The 13352-nt window shown below is 36.5% G+C and overlaps 1 protein-coding gene across 1 annotated transcript in view; it reads left to right on the top strand.

Moving 5' to 3' along the window:
- CTNNA3 (catenin alpha 3) overlaps positions 1-13352 on the top strand; it is a 456005-nt gene that overhangs the window by 90998 nt on the left and 351655 nt on the right. The window contains exon 7 of the mRNA XM_084289960.1: positions 6441-6644. Within this exon, the coding sequence (XP_084146086.1) occupies positions 6441-6644 (204 nt within the window). The remainder of the gene's footprint in view (positions 1-6440; positions 6645-13352) is intronic.

The raw sequence follows: 13352 nt of genomic DNA, 5'->3' as shown, positions 1-13352 counted from the left end.
TGCATGTTCACCATTTTGCTTCCTTCAAACAGCAGTTAAGAATTACTTCCATGCACATGAGTAATGGTGGAGGGCAGAAACTTCCTTGAATAAGAGGGCAGAACCCAGGAGTTCAGCTTACAAATGACAGTCATCAATGGTAATCACGGCTGCATTGACTGCATTTCAACTAGTACAATGCACATTGAAGTTACTTACTCTGAAACTTGTCATTGGGATTATTATGTAATTTATATAATTGAAAGATTTAGAAACTTAATTATGTTTTTATGATTAAGTGATATAAGCAATACGCTTTCACAAATCGATGATTCTACTTCCATATTGAAGCAAATATTTGGAGAATGTCAGCTCTTCCTCTGCTCCTGACCTACTCGTAGGCTTCTGTATGGAGCATTCCTTGTTTCGTATGGCTGCTCTGACTTTTAGCAGTGTAATTTTCCATTACTTTGCCAAAATTGGTAGACCTCCTGTAGATGAGGTCTACAGACCATGCTCCTCATCTGGTATAATTGATGTAGATCCAGATCAACAAAAGGAATAAAAGTTTCTAAACACATGTGCAAATATGGGCCTTTTCGGTTGTAAAAACTCAGATTTATCAGATTCCAGCCTTGTGACTCCAATATTGTTGATGCATTTTCAGGAAAATTGATGCTATGTCTGATGATGATAGATTTTGTTTAAAACTTCCAATGAAAGGTGAGAGGAATAGATTGAAGTCAATGTATTTAACACAAATCTTGCAGTGGCAGTGCATTGATCAAAACGGACCTCTCAGTCATACTCTAAGTTGAATCTGACAGTTGTTTTTTTTTTGTGTCCTCAGAGGAACAGGCTATGATTGCATGTTACGTGTTAGCCATCCTTTTTGCTTACACTGGGTTTTAAAGTTAGAGTTCATAAACTATTTTCTTATTTAGTGAAAGAAAAAGCAACGTTTAAGTGTCACAAGTGATTTTTTACAATGACACCCTGAATGAAAATGTAATTTGAATTAGAGTTATTGTTTATCTGTTTTATGTAACAAAAACAAAAAAAATAGCTAAGTGCTTGTATCTTCTCACAGCAGATGAATTCATCTTGACTCTATGTTAGCAGTACCGTTTTAATTTTTGTTGTTGTTGTTATTATACTTATTAGTTTTAAAATATAAAAATTTTGCTGATCACTAAATGGAAAATTTTCTTTTGGATGGAATTTGGTTTTATTTGGAAATGTAGCAACATAGGAGCCTCACTTGTAAAAAGCCATTTCTTTATGGCCTTTTAAATTTATTTTTACCTAGATACCACAAATGGGAATTGAAGCTGTATTTGTTAGATAAGCACAATTTATAGAGCATTAAACTTTTAAAAAATGATCTTATGAATTAGGTGGTTGTGCTTTTCTTTCTTTATAGAAAGTTCTATTGGCTAAAGACCTGAAATAACCTTTGCTCTATCTTGTTGCTGCAAATACAGTGCCATGAAATAAATTGATGTAGTAAACAGTCTGTTGGGAACAAATCTCATTAAATGTTTATAGTGGAGAAATGTATCACGGAGCTTACCCAACAATCTAGTATCTAGATGGTTTGCAGTGTCATTCTTCCTTTGCCACTGCTGGCAGTGTGAAAGTAATTACTGATTGTAAGATGAGGAAATCACCAGTAAACCTTAGAGTAGTTAACTTCTTAAATCAGTTGATTCTCAAGAATTCGTCTTCCAGGTTCCATATAAATACCACGTTATTCACAAGTAAACACAAAATGGCAGTGTCACAAATTAAATTGCGTGAGATCCATGTTAAAAGAACATGGGTGCAGGTTATCTAATTCTTTTCACTGGTATTGCATCTTCTGATGTAAAGAGATTTCTAACAAAACAATCCAGGCTATGTATGCCTGACTTACATGTATCATATTCATCTGATATGTTGTCCCTTAGTGATTATGGCTATCTAGCACAGCAATTATATATGAGATATCAGAGTACTGTAAATTGGTCCAAAATGTCAGGAAATGGAACCAGGTTTCTGGATATCCAGGATCCCTCTTTCATGAATCAGAAAACCAATGAGAGGAAGGAGATAGGGATGTAATAATTCTGTTTGAATGCTTCTGTTTAAAAGCTCAGGTAGCTAAACACTGCTTAACCCTGTGAAAGCAAAAAAGCTAAACTATTTGTTGCATATCTAGGGTCCTCCGATTGTTTGGAAATCAAATGATCTTTTCTGCTTAGGTATGCTTATCAGAAATATTTGAAATATTTGATGAAATTGCTTGAAGAATCAAATCTGCAGGCAGATTCTTAAACCATTTTTTCCTGTTACTTTTGCCTGTTTTTTTTTTTTTTTTTTTTTTTTGAGCTGAACTGTAGGTTTTTTTTGTTTGTTTGTTTTTTGCTCATACATGCCAGTGCTTCTTGTGCATCTTTTCATGCACTTTCTGCAAACTATCTCCTAGGAGAAGATGTTTCTCCTCCAATTTTATCTGAGATTTTAAAGGCAGTTGTTTTGCTAACTGAAATGGCTAATTGGCTGTAGCCTTCAGGCATGACTTAGTTTTCCATCACGAAGCTGTTTGTTTCTGAAGTAACAACTAAACATTCTACTTGGCAGATGCATTTTACGTTATGAGGGACACTGTAGTCTAGTGTTCCGGGTGCTTACTTGAGATACAGGAGCCCAACAGTGAAGCTGCTGATCCAACGAGTAGTGACAAAGGGGCAGAACTCCAGCAGAGGTGAGATACCACTGAGCAGTTTGGCATGCAGGATGGTAATGTGAATGTGAGAGACAGTTTCAAATCTCTAACACTCAGAAATGAATTTCCTGGCCTCTGGACGCTGGCTATCTGTAGGATGTCTTCCCTTATCATTCCTACATCCCTGTGGATGAGTCTTTCCTGTATAAAAATAGTTTGAAGTTGTCAGTTTGCTATAAGTTAATAATAAAAAAGTAAATATTTTAAGTATTTAAACACTGATGACTAGTTTCATACAGTTTTCTAAACCTGTATTACCGTGCTAGTTGTTAAAGTGCAACCCTTTTCATTTATAATTCTGCTATGTTTTTGGATATAGCCAAAGCAATGAAGACCTAGGTAACTCAGGGGATTAAAAATCTGTTACGCAGGGAAACAGAGTTCCTGCTGCTAAGAACTGCTTGGATTCTGCTTTTAAAATCACACATTCCTTCTGGCAGAGGTGGCAGCTGAAAGAATTCAATGTTCCAGAATCACAGAAACCCCTCCATTTCAGAGTCCCTACCAGCACTTCTTACTACTTCCAGTTTCCTGTACTGCATTGTCCTCATTTTCTACCATGCATGTTTTGTTTGAGACATGAAGTAGATTTGCTTGCTTACATGTAAATAGGGTGCAGTTTTGCTTTGCTTTCAGCCATGATATCACTGTTGTAAGCAAGCTCAGCAAACAGAATACGTGAGAAAAACTGCCCCATATTAATATTCTTAATGTGTCTCTAAGCTGTATTTGTGATGAAGTGGGATTTTACTGCCTTCACAATTCCAGAAGAGTGTCTTCAGGTACATTCCCTACCTTCTGTGGAAATACTTGTTATAGAAAAGGACAAAGGAGTCTTAACATTTTATTTGCAGTAGGGAGGTTTCTGATGATAATACTGAGCTGGATTATTTCTCCTATCAGGTCTGGCTCCAGGCATTGTCAAATTAGGAATTTGCCTTCAAAAAGCAAAATGATTTCCTTTGCTGGTGCCTGGGTAAACCAGTCTGGCTCCCTCCATTGCCATCAGAAGGTTAGGGTATATGGAGATGCTTCAGAGCAGGATAGCAAGCCGTCTTCCTTCTCTCCACACCATCTTTCTTTTCTTTGCATTTTACCTGTAATGGCAGGGCCTGCCATGCTTCAGAAAGTTTCAGCATTGGAGAAACTTTGGTCTAGGTTTGTCAGTAGACAAGTAGCGATTAAAGCTATGGTCCCATCCCATTTTGGCTCTGATTCCAGAAGTTGCATGTGAGGTTATTGCTTCCATGATCAGTGTTTATTTATTTAACATCTTTCACTTAGGAAACAAATAAGTGGTACAAATAAGGTTACTTTGTTGCTTTTATGGATGCAGAAATAGCTGCACAAATAGGTTGGTTTTTTTTTTTTTTTTTTTTTTTTTTGTATCTTTAAAACATTTAAGCTCTTTTCATCCGTTTATGCCTCAGCTCCTTTCCAGATCGTTATGTGTATCCAGATAGGTGAAAATTGGTTTGAGAAAAAACAGGAACTTAAAAATGCATAGTTACTGCTTTAACTTAATCTAAGATTGCATCTGCTGGATGCACATGAGCACCTGACATAAACATATAAACCATTTTAATGATACATCCTGTCACTTGTTGAAACAAATAGACAACAGAAAATTGCAATAGCAGTAGCACTGGGCTGCTTTTTTTTTTCTTCTTTTGTGATGCTCTGCAGTGATACAAAATTCCCAAAATTCAACACAGTTACTGTGGAGAGAGACAGAAACTCACAACTACCTTTTCCTTCTGGACACTGTGGAAATTTGAGGACTGTAGTTCATGTAATCACAGCTTCTGGTATGAAGCAGAACAGGAGCCTAGAACTTACAGCCCCAGAAGGGCTTACAAGGGTTACTTTAGATTTAGTGTCCTCTATTATATATATATTGATTGGGAGCAAGTGTGAGGCTGAAGTACTGAGAGTACTTAAATAATAAGAGTGCTTTTAAATGATACTGAGGACTTCAGGGCAATGGAATAGTAGCGGAGGTAGAACATGAGAAACCTGCACTGCTCCTTCCTGCGTGCTGGGAAATAATGAGCTTCTATTTGAACTAGAGTAATGCAGAAAGAACCTGCGCTGTCTGATGGCAGTATTAAAATGCTTCCTTGGGAAATACTCAGTTTCTGAAGTCTGATTTTTCTCTAGCCTTGCTAGAGAATATCCCAGATGTCTCAAAGCAATTGTATATTTTTGGGAAAGATAGAAGAATTAGAGCTGTAACAGTAAGACTTTCTTTCCCTAAATCATAGATAATATGTAAGAGATTGCTAAAAATAATAACAAAATTGGAAGGTGACCTTATTTCCATTTTTAAAAGTTTAAGCTTTTATGTTAAAATGTTTTAACAGAACACTTTCTCTACTTCTACAATTCCCTAAGTTGGGCAGTAGATGAAAATGAGATATTAAATCTAAATTGGAAAAATAACTAAAATTCTCTGGATTAAAAGTAGTTCAGCACATATTGGATAATCACTGATAACTTCTGATTTACCTGACCTAAATTCCACTTGAGGGCATACGGCATAGTTTTCTTGTTTAATAATTTTTCTGTAAGCTTAGAATCGCATATGGATATATCAGGTAAGGGGACTTATATGGAATTTGGGCTTTGGTGATCTGGAGAGTAATGCTGATCTTTCAAATGTTCAGTTTGATGAAAAATGAATAGTTTGTATTTCTTTAAACGTTGAAGCTCGAATACAATTGCTTTTGCATTGTATGAAAATATCACCTCTCCTTTTCTTTTTGCTATGTTTGCCACAAAAGCATAACTAGTTTTATCATGCCAAAACAGTTTGCTGCTTTTGTTTATTCCAGCTGGTGAAAAGCAAAAGGACACTCCTTTGAAAACACAGTTGTTGAACAAAAGCTGCTATTTTGTGCTTTGCTGGTGTTCAGCCTGTTAAATGTAGCAGCAATGAATTTCTGCCACAGTGTTTAACTGTATTAGAATAAAAACCCTCAGAATCCAACTGGTCATGTAACATCTCTCAGCTGTAAGCTAGTTGAGTTGTTTTTATGCTAAATCTGGATGTTCTCCTGATTTCTCAAAATGTAAATGTTGGAGGTGTCAACCCTCCCTGTAGACTTTCAAACAAAGCTATAGGCCTCAATTCTGAGATACTTTGGTAAGATACGTAGTATTAATGAGTAGTGAATATCACATATATTGTCTGTGACAGTTGTACACAGACATTATAAGCATGGTATAAGATGTATTTCTTTATAAAAAAAAATTCCAAGGTAAATTCATGACAGGCCCCCTCATGCAATAGAAGGAGGAAACAGAGACGACTCAGAGATAAGGTAGTTGTGGTCAGAAGATGTCAGTGTAGCCTGGAAACTCGTTCTACTGTGTTTCACTTAGGTGTGAAACAGTTTGGCTGGAAAGCTCTGATGCCAGCTGAGGACTGAATACAGGCCAGTAAGGTTTGATAACACAGATGTGAGATCTGGGTGGCAGAGAGAACTGGGTTTTGTCTGCAAGTGACTTGTACGTGGAGCCACGGTATGGAAAATGGAGTCTTTCATGGTCAAAAGTATTTTGGATACATCAAGGGTAAAGGGCTATTTGGAAGTCTAGGAAGCGTAATGTCACTGCAGTTCATGCAAGTGAAAAATAAAGCAGCAACTTTATTAGTCTGACTTTTCTTACCAGTACTCCTAATGTTTTTCAGCATTTAATTATCCAGGATCCTCTTGTAGTGAGTGAAGAGAAAATACGGCCATCACTAGAGAAACGTTTGGAAGCTATTATCAGTGGAGCAGCTTTACTAGCTGATTCTTCCTGCACGCGTGATTTCCATCGAGAACGCATCATTGCTGAGTGCAATGCTATCCGTCAAGCTCTCCAAGACCTGCTGTCTGAATACATAAACAATGTAGGTAACCAGGCTTTTTCCTTTTTTAAAAAATGTAGATAATATATGGAATATATTACTTTCCTTTTTAACGTAAATAAGACATGCAATAGAAGTAACTTGGCCATGATTGTCTCGTGTGATTGCTCACAGTTTAATCTGTATTTCTCAACATGGTCTTTACAAGATCAAAAGGAAATCTGTCTACATAAACTTAAGCAAAAGCTAAATACGGACCTCCAGAAAAAGATTTGTTGTGTAATATGTTGTATAGAAAATGCTGTATTACAGGTATGACTTATACTTATTTATATTACTTGATGCTTATTGTGAAATGTTACAAGGACAGAACAGCCATGATCCTTTGTATGCTAGCAAGAGTTTCTTGATAATTTCACTTTCCAGTTCAGTCTTAAAACCTGAGGACCAGAGATAAATCTCTGTTCCTGTAGAATGCAACAACTTAGATAATTTGCTAATACATTAGTAGCGACAGTATAATTTCATGGTGTTCATGCCACTACGTTTGATTTTTGTAAGGGCACTGAGTTACAAGTGTAGAAATGATTTAATTCCTATTTCAGAAAGCTAGGACTGTTCAGTAAACCCAGAAATGTGGTTGTCTGGCATACTTGTAGGCCAATTCATCTGTGAATTTATGAAAATGAATATAGTTTGATTGTGCTTTAAAAACATAGTTATTTGTTTAAAGAACAGATTTGGTTCTTCTTTCATCTGGCAGTTACATGATAGAACAGTGGAGACTCAGATACTATTAATGTGGGTACACAGTGTTAATATCATGCCTTTCCTCAGGAAACATTTTCTATAGGCATACTGTTCTTATCTAAAGAATGCTTCAAGATGATTCATCCACCACACTGAGAAGATAATTGTATGATACTGCTATTTGTTTCTTTTTTTTTGAAGCCAAAACTCCTTTCTCTTCCGTAAGTTATACTAGTTAACCCAGGCCAAAGCTGCTCTATTGAGACTGTTTTCTTTCTTATCCTATTGTCATTAGGATAATGAAGTGTAGGGACTAAGATAATTTATGCATATCAGATGTTTTTTCATTTTTCAGGTACTGTACTTGTTGATCTTCTTTTGGATTCGTACTATCGGGTTGGGGAGTGGGTGGAGAACTCCATTTATTTAATTACCTATGAATTCCAGGTCCTCTTTCAGTCCCTACACCAGATAAAAATGCTTGTATTAATTTTTATTTAGAATTTACCTGCAGCTTCTGTTGAATACAATGTAATTCCTGAACCTCTCTGGAAGTTTTTTGCAGTTGGGCTACTTACGTGAAATTTCTTTAGTTTTGGTTAGCTCTGTAGGTTGGTCTCTCATACCTTCTTGCAGAAGATGTCTGTTGTGGTATCAGTTCTAAAACAAATTAAGTTTACTGATAAATGGCTGAAAGTTTAATAAGGGAAGGCATTGACCTGAAGTAGCTAGGAAGTGTGGGAGGATGGAAATACACTTTATACCAACCCATAGCAGTCCAAAAGATCACCATGGGTTTCTGGCAAAAACTCTTTAGTAGAATTCTGTGTTTTGCAGGAGTCAAACTACATGAGTGTAATTCACGTGGTCACGTGTAAGTCTTAAATTCTCCACTCTTGGAAGAAAATTGTGATTAGCTTTTGTATTTCAGAAATAATCACATTTCTAGGGTTACCTAAGGTAAGTGAAGAATACATTGCTCAGTTCAAAATGTAAACTTGGGAAAGGCAGCAGCTGTTTAAATATGGCAAAAAGGGAAAGTATAATATAATGTGCTGCAGAACACAATGTCTGCATAGGCTTGCAAGGACAAGGAGGGAAGTGAAAAGGAAGAAACACAGAAGATTTATATGTATGTGTTTTTATAGGTGTTAAACTAAGGTTAAATGGCAGAAGTGAATTTAAAGTTTTCAGTTTCTTTTAGTGCTCTTGATCTGCTTATACATTTAATATTTATCTTAATGGAAAAAACTATCTTAGTGGAAAAAACTATCACCAACAGTAGTTTATAGCTATTACTGAGACTGTATTGACTAAGTTTTTCTTTGAGGAGATTATCAGGTGTCAATTTCACAACTCTAACTCACAGAAGAACAGAGAACAGATCCAGGAGAAGGTGCTGATGTATCACTGCCTCCTGGGCTCTTCTATTAATAATTTCAGTAAGCTGGAAGTTTGAATTGAATGAGCTGTAACAGGTATGCAAGCCGTTTGTTAGCACAGTATAATTTAAGTTTTCCTTGATGAGTATCCACAGAGGTTATACTGTTGCTCCTGTCTTTGTCCTGATGGGTATATAGTTCACAAAATAGAGTCTACCCTCTGTCATTTCAGTTTTTGTCAATCACTCTCATGAGTTGTATATAGCTGCCTTGAAGAGTTTTTTATGGGTAAGTATCTGTGGTTTCTATTAGTTTGATTACTTCTGCCAAGGCTTCGTTCTGTCTCGGTGTTGCTAATGAGAGCTGCATTGTTTCAGAGACCCCTCCCCCGCCCCAGGAAGTGCCACCTTTGCAAACTGTTCCCTAGCACCTGGTTTTCCAGGAAGCTGTAAGAGATGCATTGGCACTGGTAATATGCAGTGCATTTCTAAGCCCCCTGGGTCTTGTTCTGGTGGTGAATGTGTCCTGGCTGGTATTTGCTTAGCTTTAACACGATCATTTCCGAGGGCTTCAGTGCCTAAATTCTGTGTAAGCTGTGCATCAAAGTCTGTTTTTTGAAACTAACCCTCAGTGCCTGAAAAAGTGTAAAGGAACTTAGGATATACTCCTAACTATTTGAAACACAAGAGGGAATATAGTGTTTTTTGTTGCTAAATTTGTTTATTTCTCAGTTATTCTAAGTTTCTAATAAGCCGTAAGGACATCAAGTGAAATCAAGGGCCTCCTGGTGTCAGTGATAAAATGTAGAGGCTTTTAGTGCAAGCTGGGAGGAACATCTTTTCAGCAGATGCTGCCTTTTACATAAATGGCTACTTTTTGCAGAGACTGCCTTACAGTGAGGTGATGTGACAGATATTTAAGCAAAATGTTCTTCATGCTAATAAAGACCCAGTCTGTCTTCAAGAAGCTTAAGCTTTTCTACTGACAAAATAATTCAGTCATATAGTAAATTGCAATTATATTTATATTTAATTATTCTAAAAGGCAGCAAACTTTTTGGGGGTATTTCTGAATTATTTATGTACCTTTGTTATTCTCTCTGAATTCTGCTCAGAGATACATATCATTAAGGTATGTATTTGTATTTCAGGACATCAAATAGCAGAAATTACTATGAATTTGGAGAGCTTATCAATGTTAGAATGATACTGCGGTATATGGATAATAATGCATTCATAGGAGCAATCATTTTGTTCTAGTAATAAGCACTTGCATTCTCCTAATGACAGGCTATTGTCATGTCTCTGTTCATCCTTCAAAATTGAAAGTTATGGAATACATTCGAGTTCAGCAATACTGACTTCATATTTCTTGAGTTCTGTCTGCTTTCAGTCCCAGTCACAATAGGGATATGCACTCATCTGGGTGATCAGGAGGGATAAGAATTGTGATTGAGTGTGGGTTAAAGTGGGCTGTAGTGAGCAGCAATTAGGATGACGAGCACGGCCTTTTCTGCCTTCATTAGTAAGGATACTATGTCTGAATAATTGTTCTGCACCATAACCTGTGGGTTTGAATAAAGTTAGGTTATTCAGACAAGACTGAAAAATGCTTGGTGAAGGCAGGCTGGGTACTCTGATGGTGTGATAGCTGCGTTCTTGACGTAGTTTGCTCTTTTGGAATGTTGTTTTAAGAAATTGGAGCTTTATTAGTTTCTCAGTGTTTTCAGGGTGTTGGTTGGGTGTATAGCTGTATTTCTTATTCAAGCTTGGCTAGTATGCTGTACGCCTTTCCTGGTAGGTTGTGATTTCTTTCTTATTTGTTGTGTGTTTCAAAGTCATCTGTTTCTTAGCTAGGTTTTTACGTTGAAATTACCTAGTCAGTAACATTGTTTGCATAGTTGTTGCCATTTTAAAACTTTTTGTGAGTTTTCAAGTTTTGTATCTTAAAAAGTTTCAAGTGGGAATCTGAAAGATTTGTATCAAAATATTTCTGAAAACGGTATCTATATATATATATATATATATATATATATATATATATATATATATATATTTTTTTTTTTTTTTTTCAAATATACCAACTTGATCCAGGCTTGAAAAATGCGTCAGTACCACAAAATAATTGATTTTGTAACAAATATTTCACAGGGTATTTCACACAAAACTCACAGGAACATGTGATTGTGCAAACCAGCAGCAACTCAGTAATTTAGTCAGTAGTTTTGGAGGTCCCTGTGCTTCTTGTGCCACCAGCAGGGGCTGCTGCTCACTGTCCTGCTGTTGCACCATACGTGCTGAGTGTGGCATAGAGCAGAGAGCCATGTCATCCCTGCTCACCCCAGGGGTGGTTTCAGCCTCCTGTTGAGACACTTAAGAAAACAGGAGAAACTTATTGAGGCATTTTCCTTGGAAATGCAGCTGTAGAGCTTTATTTCTGGGGGTTCCCTGAAAGTTGTCTGAAGCCTCGTGCTTCACCACAGGTTTGTGTCCAGAACTTCTCGATATGAGAGACATTTGGATTTGAGGCATGCTTGGATCTGAGCATATGAACTGCAACATTGTGAGGATGGGACCAGACAACCTGGGAACCCTGATAGTACAGGGACACCTGAGGCAGGGAGTGAGCTGGCCCATGCTGAGCTTTCCAAAAACAAAAATTAAAAAAAATAATATGCAGCAAAGAGCTGTGGGAAGGATGAAAGCTGACACACTGGGTAGTTGTTGGAAGTCGTGCAGTCAAATTGCAATTGCTGTCTTTTACCTGGAACCTGAACACTGGAAACTTAAAAACAGAAAATGTATGGAAAAACAGGTGTGTACTGATGGCTTGGTTCTGGGCCTTACTGTTTGTCTTGACACGTGAATTTGAGTGCTGTGGAGTACAAAGGCCTTGCTTTACTCTTGTATTGAGTGCTCATCACCAGCAGCTTAAGGTGTCTCTGTGGAGACTGCCAGTGATTAACATTTCATGGTCATGCTTACTCTTTTGGAGTGGAAGAATTTATAGATACCTCAAAACTTCATGTTACCTGTGCTTTATGTTTTGCTGAATATTTTTACCACTTTTCCTGGCTAAAGAAAAGACAAGGCATTTTGGTTTGTAGTCACAGTGGTGCAGTGTGTCTTGCATTTAAGCGAATTACTCTTGCCCTGAGCAGTGGATTTTTCATTTCAGTGCTCATGGGGAACATTTTTGGTAGTTCTGGAAATTGCAGAAAGTCCCCTAAAAGAATTATTTTAAGTTGAAGAAAATATTTTGTTCAGTTGGAAAGGAAATGTTTCATGTTTTTTATTTAGAGTATTGCCCCCTGCTCTTTGTTAGATAATTGCATCTGTTGGGAATATTTCCCCTTATTTATCTGTATCTAATAGCTGCAGAAAAATTGATTAGATGTAATTAGTAATATGCGTGTGAAAAGATTGCTGCTCCACAAATACTAAATTAGGACACAAAATGATATCTCTTATGGCAGAAAATTCACACACATGAATCAAATAAGCAAACTCATGAAAAAGCTCCAGACACTTGTGAATCTGCTACAGCTCTTTCTAGTAAAGCTTGCATTCTCCATTCGCATATGGGTTCACCTAACCTCTTTCTGTCAGATGGGTTTATAGCCTTAATCTAGATCATTTTGCTTGGCAGAGCCATTACTATTGAAAAAATAAATAATGTGAAAAAACAGATGATTTGCATTTATGTTTTGGAGTAGGGATGTAGTGAGCACTCTAATATGAATATTTTTGATGGTATGCTGAAAATGCACTTGGAATGTGGTATTTACTTCATGAATACATTTTTCATGACTTATTACACTGAAATCTCATGTTAGAGCCTGCCAAATTCTGTTTACTCTTCTATAGAGAACTGCTAGGGTGATGTGTATTAAAATTATGTTGCAAGAGGAGTTCTTGTCAGGTATCATAAGTATTGCAACCAGTCCACAGATTATATGGTGGTAAGTCTCAATATGTATATTTTAGTGTTTTCACACAGTTTGTCCCTTTTTTCTTGTTGTTTTTTGCTGTTGGTGAAACTCCTGGAAGGACATGATGAGTTAAGTTAAGTCAAGTACATCATTATATAGACCTCTGACGTCTTCCTGAAATCTTTTTTTCCTTTATTTCTGTGCTGGCACACGTCCAAACAGAACTATACTCACGTCTTTCTGTAAAAAGAATGGATTTAAATGTTCTTATTTTTCTGTTCATATTCAAACTTTTTCAAAAACTGCTATTCTAGAGAAGTTTGCAAGTCATGTATAGCAAATGTAAACTACATAAATTTCAAATTTATATACACAGTGTGATGTGTGGGTGGAAAGTGTCACTCAGATTTGTCTTATTCAGGGTTTTTTAATAACTTTATTGAATATGATGTCTTCAGGAAAAAAAAAAAGATTAATTCCAGCAAAATTGATATGCCCATATGGCGTATTATGCTGGCATTTATAGAGGAAAACATGTAGTTTTCATAATTCTCTTGCTGACATCGGTCGAGTACTTAATTAAGTTGACTTTCAATACTCCTGTGGTGGGTTTCCGTACATATTATATGGGTAATTGAAAATTATTTTTTTAATGTTACTTTGTCAGTCGGTTAGTTTTAAAGGAAA

Source organism: Netta rufina, assembly GCF_964035555.1.
Source record: "Netta rufina genome assembly, chromosome: 7".
Taxonomy (NCBI): Eukaryota; Metazoa; Chordata; class Aves; order Anseriformes; family Anatidae; genus Netta; species Netta rufina.
The sequence above is the reverse complement of the archived record's forward strand: the minus strand, read 5'-3'. Positions and strand labels throughout refer to the sequence as shown.